This window comes from Aythya fuligula, chromosome Z, assembly GCF_009819795.1.
Source record: "Aythya fuligula isolate bAytFul2 chromosome Z, bAytFul2.pri, whole genome shotgun sequence".
Taxonomy (NCBI): domain Eukaryota; kingdom Metazoa; phylum Chordata; class Aves; order Anseriformes; family Anatidae; genus Aythya; species Aythya fuligula.
In genome coordinates, this window is record NC_045593.1 from 42,797,988 (window position 1) to 42,822,211 (window position 24,224).

A 24,224-nucleotide genomic window follows, 5' to 3' on the forward strand; every position below is an offset into this window, starting at 1 on the left:
TCCTGGAAGCAGGGCTGCGTGAAAAAACAGTCCTGTTGATAAAAACCTGCCCTGGTGAACATACACATATAGCTGGAGATTTTATAGAGTTCAATCTGAAAGTGTTCTTTACCACTTACTGGAACTCCACACCTCATAAAGCAATATAAATGTGGCACCTTAGCTGGACTATTGGATAAAGCAGATTTTGAAAATATACCAAGAGTATTCCATTAGTTTACATAACTATTTAACACATACTCTGTATAGATAACATAGGAGACTTGACTAATGCAGACAAAAGCTACACAAAGATGTTGCACATAGTGCACTGCATCTAGGTATACATAGCCAAATAAGACTAAGACAAGGTGATTCTAAAGTTATCAATGGAAAGACAACAGTTCAGTTTCTGGAATTTTAGGTTTGACACATGTAATAAAGACAAGCAAAGAAGATCCTGCAGTGGAAATGACCGACAGTCCAAATAATATGAAAAACATCGAAAAACATAAAAAACAGTACAGAACACATCAAGTCAAGAGGAGATTAGGGACCACATATCAAAGTAGTGATCTATGAAGCGGTATGAATAAAGAGCTGAAAAGACTAAATAAAATTTGAATTAAAAAAAAAAGAGACACCATGATTTAGCTATGAAATACTATGATAGAAATTATAAAATTACACAAGTACTGTTTTTGTGCCTTGAGCAATGCAACAGGTAGGATTCAGCCACAGACCAGTTCTGACCGAACAAAAATAGGTTTTCATCATGTATTTTGCTAAACATTACTAATGGAATAAATCACTGAAAGCTTGCGAATACACTTGATTAAAAGTAAAAACTTACAATCACTACACTGTGTGATCTCCAAAAATATTTTATTTAAGGTTACCAAATGCTAATGAAGTCAGCAAGAATGAGTTTGACCCTTAACAAGAGAATATTTTAAGAACAAAGCATGTTCTTTAAATGTGCTAAGTTTAAATACACCACCATCTGATACATAACACCAACTCAGACTCCTCGATTCAGTAGTCTTGTCAACATACCACCAACTTTTCTACAAGTAAATCCAAGATTTGAGAAGTTTCTCACACTGCCAACAAATAGTTAGGTCTGTTCTCAGAAACATGGTGGATAAGAACGAAAACACATCTAACATGATGTTTATAATATAAGAAGCCTATTGCTTTCCTACTGGTATGGAAAAAGAGTAGAAAACTTTTTTCCCCCAAAAATTGGTGAATACTTAAGGATGATTGCATGACTGACATTACAACTTATCAATAGATATTAACCTTTAACAGTGTCAAAAAAGTGTTTTAATTCCCTCTGCATTCACGGGTTGTGAAGCACTAGAACAAGCAGTCTAGGGAAGTGGTAGAGTCATCATCCTTGGAGGTATTCAAAAGATGTGTAGATGTGGTGCCTGGGGATGTGGTTTAGCAGTAGACTTGACAGTGCTAAGTTAATGGTTTGACTTTGTGGTATCTATGGTATCTATGATTCTCTCCAAGAAAACACATTAATCCAACTTGCATGTTTCGATCTGTGTAGACTGCTTTTGCACAAATATTTATAAAATACACTTCTTTTTTTTAAGGAAATCATACATGCTCATGACAACTGCACATGGTTAAGTTCAGTCTCAACATTTTACCAGAGCCAAATTACTGGGAAAAAAAATAAAAATAAAAGAGCATCAATATGATGCTTTGGTGAATAAATTCACCAGAGCACCACAGCAGCAGTATTTCATTCAAGACACCTCTACCAGTAATTAAAAGTCTTTAACAATAATAAGTTGTGAAAGTTATACTACATCTATACACCACCAGCTGTACAACTGGTTCCTCATCCATTTTCTCTCCAGCTGCATACTTACAAAAACATTTTTTAAAGCTTGCTCCAGTACACAAGGTATGTATCAGTTGCTAAAATAACTGCTTCAGATACCCACTGCAATCAAAGTTTCAGACTCTCATGCTTATTAAAACAGGTGCTAGACAAGGACACTGAGTTTGCACTCAAGTTTTATGCTCAGTATAGTATGAAGTTGAGTATCAGTCTTTTTCTTGCACATTTTACGACTATCTACCAGTTTGTGGTTCCCTTCTCTTAGAAAAGAAGAAATAAATAATATAAAATAAAATACACAAGATGCACCTTCAACAGATTTTGCTTGGAAACCAGTATGTGCACATCTGTTTTGGGACATGACAACTACCATCCTAGAACTTTTATGTTGTACATACTTGCCAGGAAAAGTTTGAAACAATCTCTTGGGAACAACCAGATACTACCCTCTTTGGAATTCCTGTTCACAGACAATATAGCTGCATTCTCTCTAGATGTTGCAGATGTTACTGAAGTCTTAAAAGGTTACTTACGGTTTTCCTCCAGGAATGCCTGCTAGATTTGGAGGGATTCCAGGTACTCTCATGTGAGGAGGAGGATCAAACCCAACCTGACAATGAAAAATGAATTAATCTCACACTTGCAATTTCTCATTCAGCAAGCATTTCTTCCCTTCCTAGATATTATGCATTTAACCAAAGTATAGCTTTTACCCACAAAATTAGGTAGGCAGGAGTAATAGACAAAACAAGTTTTGCCCCCAACATGCTTCTGCTAGAAGCACTCATATTCAAAGAGAAAACCCGTAATGTGTATCACACATTCACAGTACTGAGCATAACACACAGACCTGCATGCTAGTGTGGCACTCGCCCTGGAGCTGGGCTCCGGAGTGCTCTGGCATGTCGCCATACCAGTGCTCTGTATCTCGGTGGCAGTGAGTGCTGGCCTGTGCAGGTGCAGTGTGGTGTGCTCAGAAGCAGCTTTGGGCCCCCACTAGGATCTTGGCACAGCTCTGCACTGTGCAGGCATGTCAGCTAGGAGATGTCTCGCAGAACTACACTGCAGGGTGTGCACAAATTTGTCTATGGCTTAAATATACCACACAGGCTGTCTTTACAAAGCACGATTCCACTACACTTCTAAATCCAGAATAAACACGTACACCAAGTAAGTCAAACATTCTGGACCAAACACATTTTTCCTTCTGAACACTACCTGAAACACAATTCTTATTGCTTCAAGGAGTACAAATGCTATTTAGGATTTCCACATTTTTGAATAAACCCTGATTTTTCCAGTTCAAAAAAGTAGCCGCATCTACAATAACAAGAAATTACAAGCTTAAATCGAATCTTGCAAACTCACAAGTAGGTAAGCCTGTGTATATATAGAATTACCATCAAGCTCATTTCTGCAGAATCAGGCTCCCAAGTTACTCTGATCAATAGCAGCAATGACTGCCATACTCCGTTTACTTAAGCAGGGTTAGGGTCCATTAGGGTTACGCCCACAACAGCAGCTACTCTTAACACATCTTATCACAGAGTTTTAAGACATGAACTGACTAAGTCTTCATGCTTATTTACACAAAAAATAAAAGGACAGAAGTAGATAAACAACTTCTACATGACTTGAAATTAATTTGGTGTGTCTGTACAGATCACAAATCTTATTCAGCAAAAGAAAAGGAGGTGCTCACAGGACCATTGAGATGATTTATATCTACATTTTTTTATTTTTTTTTTTTAAGTATAAACAATTTGGCATTTATTAATCAACCAAGGTACTGATGAGGATGAAATAAAGGTAACACATCAATACTGTGATATTATTTGTTTTCAAGGCGCAAATTTGTTTCTCCAACCATGCAGCAAAGCGAAACACACACTGAAGCAGTCAAGCCTCTGGCACTGTTATAACTTGGGAATTCAACAGCACACTAAATGAAGCATGCAGCTCTCCTCAGTGAACTGCAACTCATACGACTAAGACTGCATGCAACTTATGGCCTACCATAGGAGATCTTCCATAAGCAACCACAGCAGCTGCAGCAGCAGCAGCAGTCATCTGGGGTGACATGTTGTGCAGGCTGGCATAGGCTGCCCCTGGACTGGTTAGCTCTCCATTCATGCCAGCATGAGGCACCATTCCAAACGGAGCAGGGTATGGCCCTGGTACTGCCAAAGGTGTCCGCAAACCTGCAGCTACAGAATAATGAAAGCAAATAGTTTTATTTGTATTTCCTTGCACTTAGGGAAGAAGACAGCTTTTTTTTTCCCCGTTACAACACTTAACCTTCCCCTCACACACACAGCCAAGAAACATTCCCATAATTTATCTACACTACTACCTCCTCTTTTCACTCAGTGTAAATAAGATCTACTGAGGTATGAACCTGCTGATTACTTCTAACAACCTCTTCCAGCATTGCCCATTTTCATTTCTGTAATATTTCCCTGTTTACATTAATCTCTCCTTTGCCAAATTAAGCACTAAAGCTGACAGACATGGTTTACACAGCTCACGTCTGAAGCAACTGTGCTGTACCAGCCCGAATAGTGAAAGTAAACTTCCCCCTGCATTTGTCAAGATTTACACTGCAGCAAATATTAGTAGATTCAAAGAGCTGGAGAAGAGATTGCATTCAGAGTAAAGTGCCAGAAACTTCTCAGAAGTCTTTCACTGCATAGTCTCTGGATTATTTCCAAAAAGATAAAGAAAAAAGTAAACGAATAAAAGATGGAAAGATATTCAAACTCTTGATAATCCACACATCTGCATCTCATCAAGCCCTCTCTTAGTACCATGAAAAAAGAACTTGGTTAACATTAATATGGAAATACATGTAAAAAAATTAAAAAAGATTAATTTTGGAACTATAAAAACAGAGAAGCAATGTTTTACCAGCTTGGTTAACCAGAGGGTCCATTGTTGGAGGCTTGCCAACGCCTGGACGAAGTCCTGGAGTTGCACTAGTGCCTGGGGTTGGCACGTCAGTTCGAGGAGTTGGTGTGCTGGATTTCAGAACAGGCGTGCTGGCCTTTTCATGCTGGTATCATTAAACAAATTAAATGAGTATTATTTTTAATCCAGGCCATATTACACAATTTATCACGACAGCAGCTGGGATGCTGGGCATCTACTACCTAGTCCCCTAGCCAATTTTCATAAATCCATGAAATGCTGACAACATTAACTTGTGAGAAAGAAGTGCTGACCTTTTTGATTACTGCCAAAATTAAAAAAGCAAAATAAATGTTATTTTTCTTTCTTCAATTGGCATGAGAAAAAATGCATGAGCTAATTTTTTTTTTTTTGGGGGGGGGAGGGGGGGACAATACAGTAAGCATCACCAAATTATTTTAGCGTGAACTAACTATTGTGTCTATTATTGGACACAGTAGATCTAAGTGAAAAACGCACCACCACAGTTGATAACATCAAAGAAATTGTGACATAGAATCTGACCAAATTATTAATTATACTGCAGAATGAGATTCCAAAGAGTGACAGTTCACTTAGAAGAATTAAAGAAAAGCCTGGAGAACTTCTTAGTGACCATATGCAAATCTATGGAAGAGTTAGATCATAACCATGCTTTTCTTGAGCAATAGCTTAAGTGAATCTTGTGTTTTGTAATAAATGTGCAATTCGTTTGACAGAAATGCATATACAGGAAATCAAAATAAAGGAGAAATTATTGCTGAGAAGAAAAGCTGAAATGCTACAAATATCTGGAAGTCTACTTCAGCTTCAAATTCTTAAATTTGAAATTCTTAAATGTGCCATCTGCAAAAAAATAGTTGCAGAAGAATGCAAAGTTAGACCTCACAAGAAAATGAACATTTCCCTGGACAACAGACTGCTTATAACACTCACCAAACTCATTTCTTTGGATTTGAGGGAAGTGGAACTTCCTGAAGAGGCTGTAGATGCTGGACTGCTAGAGGCATCTTTCTTTAGCAGACGGCTTTTATCTATACCATTTTCACGTGGTGAATGAGTAGGACTTGCCCGTGGGGAGGAGGGATCCTAAAACAATGGGAAGGAAAAAGAAGCACATACTTCTGTTAGAATCAGGTATACAAACACCACTAAAGAGTCCAGGGGTGTGGGAGGAAGAAGAATTCAAGCAGTAAGTTCAAAAGAAATAGTATTTTGCTCTCTATCTATGTAGAAAAAAAGCTTAAATCCCTTCATCGCTTCTAGAAACATAAATAAGTCCATATAGTAATAAATCCAGATTTATTTACCTTACATTACCATAAACTGTTTTCAAGCACAGAGCTTGCAACCTACGTAAATATAAGTACAAACGAAGGCAAGCATGCCTGACAAGTGATAATAAGCAAGAAAGACATACAGAAACTGCAATCAGTGTACACTTCCATGTATGTTCTTCACATGCTGCTAGTCAAAACAATTGTTTCAGTAACACTTTTTTTTTTTTTTTAAAGGGAAAACACACCTTGATCATGTCCATCTTCAGAAAAGAGAAAGAGATGCAGACTTTATATATTACAATATGTTACTTCTTCCTAAAATCTATTATTTTGCTACTTAAGTCTACAGAAAAACTGCAATAATCTCAAGTGATTATCTTTCTCTCTTCCAGAGGCATTTTTTGCACTTACTTTACCCCAAAGTAGGCTGCCCAACAAGGTACAACACCATCAGTTCTGCAGGTTCTCCAAGCTCCTTTGGCTCGTAAGAAAATCAGCAAGAAGCCATCCTCACATAGAGTTAGTCTATTGATGGATTACTGAACAACTAGGATTATAGACTATCGATTTACTAGGACTTCTGAAAAGATTACTAAAATCCCTAGCTAGATACACATCGTTCTTACTTGGCTGACATCATTTGGGCACTTGAAGCTGCTGAGACACTTCTCTGTCAGCTTTTCTCCCTGTACTTTTCATGGAGCATTAGAATGTTTCTGCCGTAGTCAGGCTACCTAAATCTTTTTGTAGTATGAAATGTAAGATGAAGAAAAGGTAAGACTATTCCCTTCATCATGATGTCACTGTCAAAAAAAAAACAAAAACAAAAAAAACCACTATTTTGGAGAAAAATAAATAAAGTGGCTACCACCTCTAGACAATTTTCTGAACTGACTTCATTCTGACTTGTGCGGACTTCATCCTAACAAGCACGTCTGGAAAATGCCTTCTTTAATGTAGGAAGTTAAAATACTAGTAATTTTTAATCCACAAGAACTGTTTTAATAATACCCCTACAGTGTTCAGTACTGTTTTCCCTTTTCATTTGAAGATAGCAGTTGGGAAACCTCAGACCTCCACCTGCACCTCACCACAGCTGTCTCCACTACAGAATAGCTGTGAAATGTTATATTCTAACTGTGGAGAGACCAGACCTAAGCAAGGCAACAGAAGGAAAAGCTGAGAGCAATCACAAAGCTAGGAGGAACACATTAGGATTAATAAACACAGTAGGATTAATAAAAAGATCAGGTGGTGCATATTTTTAATATATATACACATAGTATAAATCTAAATGTACTTTTTCTTTAACATTTGGGCAAATATTAAGACCACATAAATGAAAAGTTACCTCATTGGATACATCTACGACCAAGTTATCATCACTCTTGTCCCCATCACTGTCCTATCAAAAATAAATAAATAGTTCAATTAGTACATTAAGAGCTGAAAGAGACTGTATCTACTCACACATTTGTTGTTTTTCCTAGACAAAAAACAAAACAGCTTTTAATTATTTATTGGCAATCAGGAAAACAGTGAAAATAAGAATACAAGACCTTACTTCTGCTTCAATATTAACACCCATATAAGGTCGAACTATTTGAATGGTGGTGGCTTTACTAACATTGCAAGATGGTCCAATTCCTTTCCTTACTACCATCATAAACAGTGTTATAATTTTTACTATAAAAAGAAGCTAATACCATTCGTGTGTTAATCTCCTATGTGTTAATATTAATGCTTGTGGATAAGTTAAAAAAACACACTAACATCTTAAAACTCCATTATTTTGGCAATTGTTTCATTAATCAGCTTCTTCAAAGTGCCAGCACAACATTTTCTCCATTTCAAGAAAGGAAAGTTTTGAAAATGGAAACTTATGTGGAAGAAAATGCTTCATAAATGCCAAGACATTTCAACATTTCATCCTAATGAAACAAAATACTTTGACATTCTTAAACTGAAATGTGTTATTGTAGCTTGTCGAGATGCATTCTTACGTAAATCTGTGTTCACCTGAGCTGCTCTGGTGCCCCATTGCAGCTATTACTCAAGTGTGCCTTGGTCCCTGTCTCCAGAACATGCTGGGATCACCCAGCAGACACATTCTATGATAACACAGTGATACAATGAGTTCCACTTGGTGGTTCAACCTCAACAGTCTGGATAAAAAACAAATCAAATGAATGGTGAGCAATAAATCTTTCCTGTGGCAAGTCTGACATTTCCAATAACTATACTTTTACTTTAAAAGTTTCTAGGCAAACAAATCAGATCTACAAGACTGTTCAATGTGTCCCACATGTCTTGAATTAAATCAGCAGTGCTTTCAACATGTTTGGGCTACCACACTTAACACTGGCAGATAAAGTACAAAACCATTTCCTTTCTTTAGCTCCAAAACAAAAACAAAAAACCCACTACCACCACCATCATCATGAACAACAACAACAACAACAACAACAAAAAAAAACAGAACAAAATGCACACACACAAACAAAAAATCAAAAAAAAAAAAACAAAACACAAAAACTCTACAGGTGGTCACAATCCTTCCTTCCTTTATGCTTTGACTGCTTCAAGAAATACACTAAACATAGTAGGGGTGCAAGAGTGTCACAGAAGAGAGAATAGTGTCTCTATTTGTCACTTCAGAAGCTGTCCAATCAAAGGGTGCAACAGGAAAAGAAACAGAAAAGCTCTGGACCTGGTTATCTGCCACCATTTGAGAAGTACAAAGGATACAGCAAGCAAGAATAGCCTACAACATGTGGAATCACAATAGATAGGACATTTCTTCACCAGAAATACCACCTCAAATGCAGGCAAAAACATTTACAAAGCTATGATTAACGGTACTCTGGTCATCTTGAGGCACAGAAATTTACTATGGCTATCACAGGCAATTCCTATTGGTACTATTCATATCAGAAGATTCTCTTCTTTAACAAACCTACAAGTTGAAGTTATCCAGATCCTAACATGAAAACTAGTCACAAGTCAAAAAAAAAAAAAAAGGGGGGGGGGGGGAGTGCTTTGAGCACCTTATTTCCAAGGTTAAAATTTGTACAGCTCATTTGTCTCCCTTCTGACAAATGCAGTGGTACCTGTTGACCCTCCAAGGACGTCTTCTAAAGTAAGCTAGAACTCAGCAATTCTGCACGTGCTGAATTAAGAAAACTTTTAAAGAAACATCTTTTACACCAGAATAAATTTTATTTTCACTTAATTTTTATTTTGTTACTGCCTTTACTTGCAAAATCCACCTCAAGAGAAAAGCAAAGAGAGCTGCACATTTAAAATGCAGATTAAAACAAACTATACTTCTACAGTGCAATATACTTTTCATTTTTTTCTAACAGAACTTCAAGAAAAGCAAGGCAGTTTTTTTTTTGCTTGCACAGTTTACAAATTAGAAAGGAAAAACACACCTAGAATACCAAACCCTTAAATTAAGGGAGTAAGTGTGAGGAAGTTTGCCAGAAGTTTTCAATAATCTATGTTATTATAAAGTGGTGGGAAGATGACTTGCAAAATCTCAACAGTATGAGAACACCACGATAAGCAGGAAAGTGGAAAGAAAGCCAATGTACTATCAGTAGCTCCACTGCAAGATTCACTGAGAGCCAGCCTTCCTGCCCCAGAGCATTGGGGTCTAAGGGGAGAGAAATTATGCTGCAAAACACTGAGGAAATAAAGGGGCACTTGATTGTCTCTTGGATTTCAGCAGCTAGGAATTAATTAGTGATTGAACTTATATAAACCAGGTATTTTACCATACTACTGCTATGTCAAATAATATCTGCTGTTAGATTGATGTTCTTCTTTCCAGTGGTCTTTCACACCAGCCCTATTTGCAGGCAGTTCAAGTATCATCCTGCGATCTGGCTGAGCATTTAGCCTTGAAATTGAAAGCACATGCAAACCTTCTGAGGTTCACATGGGCCGCACTGTACTGAAGTGCCTCTCTCAAACGAAGCAGTAAGCAATGCTGGTCAAAAATGCAGAGCACAAATTGCGAGCTGTTTATATCAGTTTCTTTTCTGCTGAAACTGACATACCAACCAAACACAAACTTTAGGATTTTTAAATACGTTATTATGTTACCTCATAACATACGCTATTTCCAATGCTTATTATTTTTCAACATGGTAATAGCTCATATAAGAAAAATCTGCTAAAATCTTCCAAATCAACAAACCCTTCCACTTCAAATAAACTTGCAGTATGGTAAGCTTTTGAGCCATCCGGAAAGGATATCCTCTGGAAGTCAGAGTAATGTCTTAGAGCACTTGTGAATCCCAAATGGCTACTCCTGGCTCCTTATCCCCTGTTGAGAAGTATTACTTGACAATTGCCCTAACTATTGAGTCACTACTATTTCCACAGCAAGAATAATGGTCTCTCTGGCACATGCATTCCTGTACTACAGCAGCCATAGAAAACACATTGCCTTGTGCTTTGCAGCTCTTTTACTCCTCTTACAAATACATCTGCAAATAAATTAATCATTTCTTTAACACAGATTTGCTTACATAGTGGCTGGAATCCTTATCATCCACCTTTCTCTTTTTGATGTCATTGGCATATTCAGGGCCATTCCTGCGTTTATCTGTGCTTCGCAGACTGTCTGGGACCAACAGAGAATTACTCTGTAAAGACAAAAAACAAGGCCAGTCAAAAATTCCTTTCAAGATTCATTCATATATACCTTAAAATTCAAACTACATGTTAAAGATGCTTTAGAAATGTAATACCTACATAATCTTTCATTCCATTTAATTCATCACAAAGTCCTCCCTGCAAACATGTACAGCTTAGTGCATTCTAAGAACCTTGGTTTTTCATTGCTCAACTTACCAAAAGTCTAACTCACTTGTCATTCACCACCTATTTAACTACTTAAGTCAACCAAATTTATTGTTTTAGAAAATAAAGCTTGTTAATTCATCAGTAATGTGCATCTTTTTGTTATATATATTATATATATATATTTTTTTTTTTGTTATATATATACATATATATATTTACAAACAAAAGACTCAAACATAACCTGACTGATTGCTCACCTCTAGGAAATCATATGTAGATGAGGCTTTGGTATGTTTATTCTTGTAAACATGGAGAGATACATGACAACTTGTCTTTAACTCTTTAAAGAATAACAAATGAGGTTATGCAGTGCGCATTTGTTAGCTTTGTCAAACTCCAGTTGGGTATCATCAACAAATGTATGGAGATGACTTTATTTTTTTAATCAGACCCAGTGTGGAAAACTGACGCCAACACACACACAGACACACAGGCACACAGACACACACAGGCACGATGAAAAGAAAGACTAATCTTTTCCTCAAACTACACAGACTACTTTCATTCAGATACGGTACATACAAACTGCTGACCCAAAGAGAAGGGCATTTCTAACATTTTTTCAGTCATGTGACAATTTGACATGTCTGTGATTCCCATCTCCATCTCCGTTCCAGCTAAAGCATTAAAATGTGCTACAATGAGTTCTTTTAAGTGTACGATTAGCATATGCAAAAGCGCAATTTGTTCAGTGATATGTTAATGCTGTGAACAATACTGAATGACTTGAGAAAAATAAGTCTCCTTTCATGAAGACCTGGTAAACCTAGTTCCTAAAAGCCAAGCACATGCTTACGTAAATAAATATATACTCACATAAATATACAAATAAATATATATTTACAAGTATGCATGTATATCTCACAAAAGACTACTAGAAACATATATGCTATAAATGCAAACCCTCAAATGAATACTTACTTTTACCTAAGAGAGACAAAAATATTCTTAATATATCATAAACATATACTAGTAGCCAGTAAACTGCACACTGAACGGCTTCCCCTTCGAAACCTGAAAACGCCAGGGTAGTTTGCTCATTTATTAGTGTTCAGTCCCAAGGAAAAGGAAAACAATACAGGGTACATAAGGCAATCCGAATCCTCTTTTTCCTACTTCAGACACTGTGCTTTAAAGCCAACTCTAAGCTCTTTTATCCCTGACTATTCAAGCTAAACAAATGCCAAGGGGCTTACATAAAGCATATAGGAGGGTCTAATGAAATTCAGTATAAAGAAGCTCAAAATAATGTCTTTAGTGTAATACACAATAAATGTTTGTTCATTGTCTTTTGTATTATAAAACAAGGAGTTCCGTTTGAGGAGCAGGAGTTGCAAAAGCTCCCTGCTGAAGTAAGATGTATAATACTTGGCTAGACACTATGAAAATTCTTTTGCTTAATGTAACAAAAAAGAGAACCCCCTCCCCTTCTCTCCTTCTGCATCTCAGTTGCCTCTTTTGTTCAAAGACACTGCTGCAAAGTTCATGTAACCATCTCCTGATAAGTTGCTAAACTAGTGTATCAACATCCTGCATTCCTGTCTCACGCTGGGCCAACATGACCAAATAAAAAAAAGAAGTTGAACCACAACGCGGAGGAAGACTACGGCCTTCATCTTCACGACCACCAGAGGGACAGAGACGACCCCCTAGCAACAGTGTGCGCAGTCGCAGAATATACCAGGATGTGCTGCGTAATCCCGGAATTACCAAGATATAAAAAGGGACCCTGGCGGGGGTGAGGTGCGCGCCATTGGTGGAGCCGAGACTCCCCGGCCGCCCAGCGCTGTTTTGCTTGCTGTTGCTTACTCAATAAATTCCTTTCTATTATTAATGCAATGCTCTCTGAAAATTAATTAAGGGGGCAACTTATAACATTTAGCACAATGTTTTGCAGCTAAAAGGTGGGCTTGTTGGATCACTGAACTAATTGCCTTGACAAATAGTCTAAATTTAACCCTTCATCTCCTTCCCACATGCATACCAATTCAGGGATTTACTAGTTTGAAAACATTGAAATGCATCTTCAACATTTTAATACAGAATCCATCATGACTTTAGCAGTAGAAACATCTTAAGCAGTAAGCTTTAAATTCAAACTTTGTTTGAAAATTCAAACTTGATCACAGATTTCAGAAAAGGCAAATGCCTGTTCTTAAAAACTTTTTTTTTCCTTGAAAAGATAAGATACTTCCCTTAACAACAACAAAAAAAAAAAAAACAACATAGAAAATCTGTATCTGTTTTATTGATTAAAAGCTTAGAACAAAACAGTAAATTAGGTTTAGAAAGGTGAATAAATTCAGTTTATCATTTTAAATTGCCAAAATTAAGCATGACTAACAGAAAGGTGGCAAGGGGGCAGCAGCTGGGAAAAAATTAGAAACTCTGCTATTTGAAATTACTCCGCAGAACCGTAAGGAGGAGCTTGTAAATTCTGGCATAAAATGTGTAGTTACAAGAGTTGTTTTTATCTATTTTAATTTTTATCTGGTTTAAAGTAAAGTCTACCTAGACAATGCTAACAATATTTAGTAGCTTGTCTTCTGGAGTTTCAATACAGAGAAACTTAACGAGAAACCCAGATTTACATAAAATAAAATCTGAGTATGTGAGTGTATCACAGGTACTGTGATATTCACTTATTTATGACATGTGAAATTAATCACTGCACAAAAGCAAAAATATGCAACAGTTATTGGGATGAAACATCTCTATTCCAAGAACCAACTGATTGGCACCACCCAAGACTTGCAGCAACTGGAGCATTGTGGGAAATGTCTATGGCTCCCACCCTCTCCCAAATGGTAAATTAAAATCATGTTTGCTTTTTTTTTTTTTGGTTGTTTACTTATCACGTAAATGTATCATTATTATATTCATCTAGTAAGTCCATAGTAAGTCCAATCATCTGGTAAATCCGTTGTGCAAAGTTTTCCCCCCTACAGATGTTTATACTGTTTCTCCAGCTTATCACATTAATTTAAGTCACTCTTCTCTGGCATCAGAGAATCCATGCTAGGCACTGCTGCAGAACAGTTTATTGCACAATAGCTGTACTATATATAGGAAATAAGACCTCTCAGTATTCTAGAAAAAATTATCATTAAGTAACTAAAAAGTTACTGTTTTTTTTTTTTTTCCTTTAGGAGTACAAGAAACCGTTAACAACTGTGACCAAAATCAGGTAAAGTGTAACTTTAGATTAAAAAACAGCTTGCTGCTGTAAGCTACTACCATTATTAAAACTATTGGTTGTGTAAAATTTCATTCAAAAATGTGGAACCATGCATCTTTTAAAGCTGTGCTTATGATATATCTATAACACTATGGAAAGAAATGAAAATACAAGTAAGTATTGGGAACCAGATGCTTTTATAAACCCTGGGCTATTCAGACCTCTTATGGATAGATGTAACATTAGACATCATGTTAACTTCAAGGAAATTATCCTTAAGACAGCTCACACAACACACACAAAAGCCAACAACAACAAACACCTTTCTACACAAGCTCCGGTATAGTTTCTATTTGCCAATAGCAATAGCTTCACAAATGATAAAGTTCTGCTCATCTTTTCTTAAAATAAATAAGTAATAACATAAAAGTACTTAGTTTTTCTACTAGGCCTACTGACATTTGACTTATTATCAGAAGTAGGATTATAAGAGTTCCATTTTAGCTGTAATATTTATTTTTTAAGATAATGCTACAAAAACTTTCAGTTGGGATTACTCATCTGTGACATTAAAGTTTTTTCAAAAAGAACAAAAGAAGTATGCACGTGTATACATATACACACACAAAGATTTCCTAAAGAGAAACTGCATGATAGTGGTTTTATGTTTTGTCTTAATTTCAATAAACTAGACATGTAATTGGGGATAAATCTTGTTTTCTTACTAGCAGTCCAATTTATTAGGATTATCAAATGCAATGTCTGTAGATCATGAATCTCAGATCAGAAAAAATGATAAAAAAAATCAATTTAATACAAATATTATAGTTCTCCTGAACTAAAGGTTATTCACATGGACACCATTCTTCAAGAAAGTTTCAAAAAAAAAAAAAAAAAAAAAAAAGAAAAGCCATGTAAAGCTCTTCCTATCAGTGCTACTGGGTTTCCTAATGGCTTTACAACAAGCTACTTGGTATCTCAAAGCAACTTTTCTGCCAGCAACATTTTAAAACACTGAAAGCATCAGAAGCAAATATGAAAGGAAAACACAGTTGTGATACACAGTGAGAAGGTTGTTCCAGGTTCCTTAACAGAAATATAATGCACATTATTTAAATGCATTTCTCTGACTGACATGTCATTTCATTGCCTGTAGGAACTACTTCCAAACCAGAAGTATGTGTGTCACAAGTACAGGCTGAGAGCCCACAGCATCTCCTTTTAGCACTTTGTTGTAATATAGCACAGACAACTCACTAGTCCATTCAGACCTAACTAATGCTACAATGATCATTACAGCAGTTAAACAACAGCATGTCCATCACAGCTGTACTTGTGGTTCAACCACACCTGGTTGCAGTCAAGACTTTCCATTGCAGTGGTCTCCTTACCCAACACACATACACCTGCTGTGCTTGGTCATTCACCAGCTTGCTGTACATCTGCATCAACTGCACCCAGTTGCCAGTACAACCACCACTGGCTGCTCTGCTTATGTAACCATTATACCATAACGGAGCTGCTGTACAACACGAAAGTGCTATTTGCTGATACCCACATGTATTCAGAAATAAACACAGTCCTCTGTTAGAGCAGGCAAAACAGGACCAGGTCTAACATACACAGCCGACTCACTGGTCACTCAGCAGTCCCACTGCTCCCTACTCAGCAACAGGAGTAAATCTCAAGTTGGAGGGGGAGCTGACACTTAACCACTCCCAAAAATACAGAGAGACTGTACTTACTCTGCTCCAGAATTATTAAATTCCTTTTGTTGAATATGTTTCTTGCAAACACACAAGACAACAACACAAAAATACAAGTTAGTGGGTTTGGGTTGATATTACTGGTGACAGAAAGCTACTGACTTCACACTCTCTTCTCCCACCATTTTAACGTAGACTATTATGTTTGTATTACAAACATAGGAAGCTAGAAGTCTAGATGGATTAGCATCACTCTCCACATTGATTCAGTAATAATGAGAGACAGAGAGAATAAAGGTTCTGTTGATTTTGCCATTTTCTACCAAATGCTTGTCAAAACGGAAGTATCCACAACAACTTACATCAAAACACTCCAATCCTCTTGCCCTGTGTCGTCACCAGCCCCATGCTAGTTTATATCAGTTACAAACTGAACTGCAGCACAGCATCCCATGCTCTTCTGCACAACTGACTCCGGCTGAAGCTAATTCGTGGTTTGCATCCATAAGGATTGTAAAACTTATTTTTAAGTTGACAAAGCCAATAAAAATAAAAGGCACGACTGATTAAAGAAATTCAAGTTCCTAAATTGAAGCTGTTATAATGGAAAAATACTATTTTCTTGACAAAGGCAAAGATGTATACATATGTAATAGTGAAAACTACTCTAGGCTTTCATGTAACTCCTTTTGTGATTTTTTTCCCTTTTCTTTTTCATTTAAAGGAATTAAAACACAGAACAAAACCAACTCGCATTCAATATCAAACAAAGCGTAGCATTCAGTTGTGCATGTCCCCTTCCTTCAAGACTACAATGGGAAGAACGGGACAGAGACTGAAGGACAGAATATTTTCTGCTCTAAGAACAGATCATTTGTTTATGAAAGAACAACAGCATTTATGCTTGCCAACAGTGGCAGAAAAAGAAAATCTTGCAAACATTAAGAATAAGTTTTTAAAAATAAGCACATTTTTAATGAGAACAAAAGGTAAACACCAGCCTTAATGAAAATCCAAAGCACATAGTAAAGTCAGATTTCACTGTCTACAGATTACTGATCCAACATTGCACTTGACAAGCATTTGCATTTCTATGATGTTCAGGTAGGACATTAAAAATAGTGGGAAGACAAGTGACAAACAAACACCTAAGATGAGTTTGACAGACATTGCCAGTATGTTCCCCAGAGAAAAATGTAGACAAAGGTCTTTTGCACTGGTGTCTCCAAAACCTTTATTGAACTTCAGTTGCAAAATGTGCTTACTTTCCCTGATTTCATTAACTGCAGATGGACTGTGTCACAATCATAGGAATGCCTGAATTCCCACAATAACATAACCCAGCTTTGGACTGTTAGAGCTACATCAGCCAAAACCCACTAGCTGTTACTTATGTAGATTTATACTTTCATTCTGACCAAGTAATTCTAGTATTTTATGTATGAAATGTTTTTTTTGTTTGTTTGTTTTTTGTTTTTTACTAATTTCTAAAATATTAGTGTTTCATTAGTAATAGAAAAAAAAGTAGCACTTTTAAATGTAGCGAAGGTGTAAAATGGACACAGATCACAATCAAGAACAATGAAATCACTCTCTTCACATTTTACCTTACATCCATTTATGAATCCCATTGTATTTCTAAACATATAATATGCAAAAAATATTAACTGCTGTCGTGGTTTAACCCGACCGGCAGCTAAACACCACGCAGCCGTTCGCTCACCCTCCCCCCTCCCTCTCTGGGACGGGGGAGAGAAATGGAAAGTGAAGCCCGTGAGTTGAGATAAAGACAGTTTAATAAGACAGGGAAAAAAAAATAACAAAATAATAATAACAATAATAATAATGATGATACAATGGTGATAATACGAAAGTAATAATAGTATGTACAAACAAGTGATGCACAATGCAATTGCTCACCACCCGCTGACCGATGCCCAGCCTAACCCCGAGCAGTCCGGCCCCCTCCCCCCGGCTAGCCACCCCTATATATTGTTTAGCATGACGTCAGGTGGTATGGAATACCCCTTTGGCTAGTTTGGGTCACCTGTCCTGGGTCTGTCCCCTCCCAGCTCTTACTGCACCCCCAGCCTGCCCGTTGGCAGGACAGAGCAAAGGCTGAGATGTCCTTGGCTTAGTATAAGCACTGCTCTGCAACAATTAAAGCATCGGGGTGTTATCAGCACTCTTCTCATTCTAAGCCAAAACACAGCATTCCACCAGCTACTAGGAAGAAAATTAATTCTGTGCTAACTGAAACCAGGACAACTGCATATTTGCCTAAGGAGACTTTAAAAAAATAAAGCCAAATCTCATTTAAAAAGAATATACTCAAACAATATGCCACAATATGCTGTAACTCAGTTTGGTTTTAAAGCAAAGGGTGTTTCAGACTTGCACATATAAACTACGAGCTTCTGAAAGGTCACACTAGACATATCTGATGAAAATCATACTGTAGTATTTCATGGTAATACCAAACATCATGGTTGCTTCAGGTAACTAACAGCATGGGTCTTGGTTTCTTTGATGATGAAAGCAAGCCTTCGTCAGGATTTCTGGCAGCAGCATTACACTTAAAATGTAAGTCTGAAAAAATCACCTTAATCTCATCTTGATGACCTAGATGTTATACGGTAATTTGCAAAATGAGAGCCTACTGCTCAGCTGAATCGATACATAATTAAACAGACCTGCTGGTATGCCTTGTATACTTGTGACCAATTTTATATTACCCTTAAGATGTATTAAAAAAATAATCCATTAAAGATATAAGACAATTAGAGAAGCTCAAAGATCAATTCAATTCCAACTGACTATTTTGGCTACAAATCTGAATGTCGCTATCACTTCATCTCTCACTGAAGGTATCATTTGTTAAACCAAGACTCTAAAACAACACAGTTTAAACAATTTTAAGTTCAAACTTCAGTTTATCTGTATTAAGCTATTAAAGCATAACTTAAGTATGAAGTATGTATTCACCACTGAGACCAAAAAGAAATTATAGGCACAGTAGTATAGTAACCCAAACTCAATTTATCTGTATTACAAGACTCTGAGATTAAGTCTCAGACTGTTTACCACACTTAGTGGTAACTCAAAATAAATAAAAAAGACAGGTATCTCACCTGGTACAAATGAAAAACAAGAAAGCTTGAGTTATATACATGGGTACAGAAGTAACTAGAATAATGATTATATGTACTGTGAAAAAAATGGCATATAGAGTAAACAAAGCAAGAGATGTTGCAAATCTCCTACAACAAAATAGGTGGTTTAATTTTGGATGAAAAGGTTGGGGAGAGCAAGAACAGGAAACGTAACATAACAACCAAGCTTAAATTTAAAGTCATTGCTCCTCCTAGGTATATGTGCATGTGTGAACACAATGACTCTTACAAAAGTCCTAGAGAATCCTGCTCTTGGTCAGTATCACTTAAGGAAATATATCCTTATAGGTTTGAGACTTAGGAAAACCCAGCCTGAAATTAGTTCCTCAGTCACACTGGCATTAAGCAAGGTGAAATGAATGTTCTTACTTAGTAATCTGAAAATAAAAAATAATTGCCTTAAGAGATATGCAGAAAGTTTCTAGTAAAGTAATTGTCAAGCCCTAATATTAAGAACAAGCAAACTGCATAGCAAAAAAAAAAAAAAAAAAAAAAACACAAAAAACAACAACAACAACAAACAAAACAACCAACCAACAAAAAAAAAAATCAAGCAATAAAGTCAGGAGTTTAGTATCATAAACTTAACAGTTAATAACTATTTCACATTTCTTGCCTTTTCTGATGAAGACAAATACACAAAGCTCTAATTCACCTTTGGCATCAATAAGCAGAGCTAGTTTTGTTACTTGAAAAGACGTGAAAGCTGTACCTGTCCACTTCCACTGCATTAACAGATTAACAACAATAATCGCAAGACATAACAGTATAAAAAGCTGTTATAAAAAGCAGTTCTTTGGCTGCATTATTTTTGGCGTGTGTTTTTTGTTTGTTTTTTGCTTTACAAAGATTGTCTTAGGCAAAATGTATTACATATTATATCTAAAGGAAAAAACAGTACTGCTAGAGAAGCACAAATTAAGTAGTAAAGGAGTTCTTGCAGACTCATATAAAGAAACTAAGGTCAAACATAGTGAAACACATGAGTTCTAAATTTCTTACCCGTCCTGCAATTCTGTTCCTGAAAATCCTCAAGGAAACATCTTAACTCTGACATAATGTTATAGACTAAATTGCAATCAAAGTTGTTTGATTTACTTTTTTTTTTTAATATAAGAATTAAAAATCAAGTAGCTCATGATTCTGCTCAGAAATCTGATTCCTAAACTCCTCCAAGCAAAATACTTTAGTATTCTGCATAAACCAAGAGATATTAGACCATTATGAAACTGATCAAAAGGACAAATCAGACAAACAGTGCAACTTCTGATAGCTATTTAAGGTAGAAGAGGAAAGGTTAGCAGGAGTGTTGGTACTTACTGTGCCCGGCTCTCTGTCTGCTCCCGTAGTAACCAAGAAATGCACAGACATGCCCGTTCAGACACAGAGGCAAGAACAGAAATAAAAAAGGGGGGAAAAAAATTAGAACACAAGCCACAAACAGTTTTCAAATGGCTTTTATTTATATAAGTCATTGCACATTCCTAATACAGTGATTTCCTGAAAATTACAGTATTTTGTAAACATGATTTACAGTTTAACCATACACAAAGCCTAGTTTTATTTCATGACAGAATAAATTATTTTCTTTTCAAAAATTAGTCAAGTGCAATTTTGCCCAATATTTAATTGCGTACTAGAATTTAAGCCTATGAAACTAAAGTAACAGATGCAATTATCTAAATCCTTTGTTTGAACACATTCACTTCAAAATTTAACTTCTCATTCCCCCTACCTTCCCACCCACCTACCCATTTAACATCATTACTTTCTTTGAAAAAAAAAATTACCCATTTAAGCAGTTTAACAGTTTTTCACAATATGGTGCAGGCCACTGGTGTTGCACTAAACATTTACCAGGATGTCAAAATGCCCTGCAAACTATAGGGCATATGACACCTAGTGATCCCCATTTAAAATACTGAAGGTTTCCAAGCTGAATTTTGCTTCAGTGGTATATATGCAGACATTTTTTAAGTTTGCCAACAGTTTATTGTCATTCTATGTAACTTGATTTCTTTAGAGATGCACATAACTTGCAGCAATGCGCAAATCTGACAGTGTCCTAATCAGGCCTGCCATGCCTCTCACCTCTGTGGTGTTCTGCATCGTGATGCTTCTTGTCATCTTTTATTGCCAAGTGAGACTGCCCACCCAAAGCACTAGAAAGGGCAAGGAGGCCAGCACTGCTTCCGAGTGGAGGGATTCCTGAAGGCTGAAGTCCTGATGGATGCGGTGTTAGAGGCACTGGAGGTCCATGGCCATGGGAGAGATGTTGAGCCTGCAACTGCTGCTGCTGTTCCCAGCGTTATCGTCATCCCCAGAAGAACAATGCATAGCACATGGTTTGGGAAGGAATAAGGAGAAGAGGTTTGGTTAGTTATTGAAAACCGACAGTGCATTTTTATTTTTATTTTTATTTTTATTTTTTTAATCTAGGCTTTCCTTTTGTCCCAATACACTATAGATACTGCACTGTATCATGCTGTCTGTGGACAACTCTTATCATAACCTATAAAACAAGAAGACTAACTGAACACTTGTTCTACAGCCCGAGAAAAATATTCCATGATTGGAAGCTGTTTTGTTTTAGGCAGCCACTTTCTGTCATAACATTATGAGTGACAAACACACAGCAGTAGCAGAACTCCAGAGAAGGCCTCAAAATCTTCCTTTTCTGTAAAAAGGAATACTACTGCTCTAGGAAAAATACAAAAAATAATAAAAAAAATTCTCTGGCAAGACTGATTTAAACCCACCTTCATCACCCCTGCTACCCAAATCTAGAAAGAATAATTAGGTTTATATTTTGAGTATTAACAAGTAAATAAAAGACACCACACAATTTTATACTTAGCATAGTTAAATCTTTTTTTTTTTTTTTTTCCTACTGAAGCTTTTGAAAAAAGCTGTTCACAAGATAACATTGTGTTTAGGAAACAATTTTGAGTTTAAAATCCAGGTACTCCAGACAGCACCAACAACATCAGAAAACTCCTCAAAGGAAATATGGTAGTAATGAATTAAAGTATCTCTTTTTATTTTAAAATCAGCTGGCAGGGTCAGTACCCTGATGAGTAAACATAAACATCCCAGTGATGAAACTGACAAAATAACCTTTAAGCTATTTTAGAAACAGATTCCTTATAATGGATTTTTTTTATTTTTTATTTTTTAATATTTACTCAATAGGGAAGTTATTTTCTAATTAAAGCTGTTATGGTTCTACTAACATTTTCCAAGTTCAGCTAACCACTTATTTTGACCAAAATGCTGAGCACAGATTTATTGGGAAAATTAGGTTTCAAAACCATCTTTAGCTCAATCATAGCTCCTCTTTAGTTTGCTACAGCAAAACAGATGTTCTGCCTCTTTCCTGCTTTCTTGTGCCTGGGCACATGAACAGAAAACAACAAACTTGGACACACTCCACCCACCCACTGCTGAATGTAGACATCATCAAAAAAGCAAGGGAATATCACTGAAGTCATGCAATCAAGCAGATGTCAATGCCAGTCATTCTGTGAAGAGCAGGCAAAGTTATTACAGTACTGCTGAGAGCTACTGGAAGCTCACCTAAGCAGAAGGTAGAATTAAGATCACAATATTTCACAAATTACTCCAAAATATCTTCTTCCATACCTCCCAAGACTCTAAGAAAAACAAACCAACAACACCCACATAATATCTACAGGCAGATAAATTACGTTACTATTGAGATAACTAGCGTACCTCTGTAACTTTTATTTCATACATCTCCACCCAAGACATTCCTTGAGCTGTTTAAGAATGCCTGCAGACATAAGCGACTCACATTGAAGAACTCTGGACTGGACGGGCTATGCTTGCACTTCTCTGTTGCCCGCAGCTGCAAAGCATCTATCATTTACTTGTTTCTCATATACAGGACAAACCTCAAAAATCTACTAAAACCCCTTCACGCAATTATACAAAGCCACAACTTTACCAAAATTTTGGCTTCTTAGACCAAATTTCACAAATTCATTTTCATATGGTGTACAAAAAATTTAGTCTTCATTGCAATGCACGTACATTCTCATCTCTATTCTTACCAACTCTTAAATACACTTAAAAGACAAGGTAAGAGAAAGGTAGCTCTTGTTCTTTTACTTTAATGTTTATAAGAATCTAGAAAGTAATATTTTGAAGGAAGCATTAGGAGTTATTTTCATTTGAAAAAGTTAAAGCAGTAGACCACCTTCTACAAAATCAAGTTGCTATTGCTACTGCTAGTGAAACCTCATTTCACTACACTGCTACTTCTTCAGAAGCATCAGTAAAGAGCACTGCACAAGTCTGACAATACTGTTGTGTGTTTTTTTTCCCATTCAAACTCTGAAGAACAAGAGGACATCTCTCCCTCTCACAGACATTATCAGTAGTTTCCAACATATTTCTTCAAATCAAGAGAAAACTTGGTATTTTGGAAGGCTCTTTAAGAGAGATGGTATCTTAAGTCATTCTGTTCCTCTTTGATCAACGAGGTCGGTCATCTGCACTTCTACCCATGCAACAACATGCATCAGCAGCACTATAATGCATTCATAACCCTGGTCTTGTCCCCAGGTGCACTATCACACTGGATTACCTAGCTGTGGTGTGAAATTGGCTAAGAACAAAAATTGATTTCTCTCCTCCAAATCAGTTTTGTGGAGAGAAACCTGTTCCTTTTTCCAACAGCGAGCTCAAATTAGCTTATTTTGCAGTGTGGGAACAGGAAGTCAAAACAGGGAAATGAAGTTAAATTGTTTCTATTCTTGTCCCTGTAGCTTCAGGACGCCTGTGAAGATTCTGCTTTTTCATGCCCAGTTCAATTAGCAAATAAGTTAATCTACACGATTTCAGGAAGCGAAGCTTAATTCTTTAGAAACCAACCTGCTAAGGACACGCTACCTGCAATTACACTTGCTCTGCTTTGTAGCCTACACAAAGTGTATTTTGTAAGTCCCAGAAATTATGAACAGATTAATCTCTTCCAATGAAGTCCTTAACACTGAAGGGATGTGACAAAGAAGGGCTACACCCTGTTTCTCTGACAGAATGGCATGTGAAAGCTGGGGAGCAATGCTCTGTTTAAGGTATAGAACAGAGTACGAGAGCTGTAAGTGGAAACTCATCGCAATACCCTGCAGCTTTGCAAAATGGTTACTTAGGGCAGCAGAAGAAAATAGTCCACAAAGATGCTTAAATATGCAACAATAT

The 24,224-nt window shown here is 36.6% G+C and overlaps 1 protein-coding gene across 4 annotated transcripts in view; it reads right to left on the minus strand.

Moving 5' to 3' along the window:
* Positions 1–24,224, minus strand: part of TLE1 (TLE family member 1, transcriptional corepressor) — a 76,546-nt gene that overhangs the window by 14,061 nt on the left and 38,261 nt on the right. For 2 of the 4 annotated variants that reach the window (XM_032205967.1, XM_032205965.1), the window contains exons 7-14: positions 21,093–21,294; positions 20,322–20,338; positions 10,608–10,724; positions 7,421–7,474; positions 5,726–5,878; positions 4,751–4,895; positions 3,860–4,050; positions 2,377–2,453 (exon numbers count right to left, since the gene is read on the minus strand). In XM_032205967.1, coding sequence (XP_032061858.1) covers positions 2,377–2,453; positions 3,860–4,050; positions 4,751–4,895; positions 5,726–5,878; positions 7,421–7,474; positions 10,608–10,724; positions 20,322–20,338; positions 21,093–21,294 — 956 coding nt within the window. Of the gene's footprint in view, positions 1–2,376; positions 2,454–3,859; positions 4,051–4,750; positions 4,896–5,725; positions 5,879–7,420; positions 7,475–10,607; positions 10,725–20,321; positions 20,339–21,092; positions 21,298–24,224 lie in introns of all 4 variants that reach the window. The other 2 variants (XM_032205966.1, XM_032205964.1) reach the window with 1 other exon arrangement.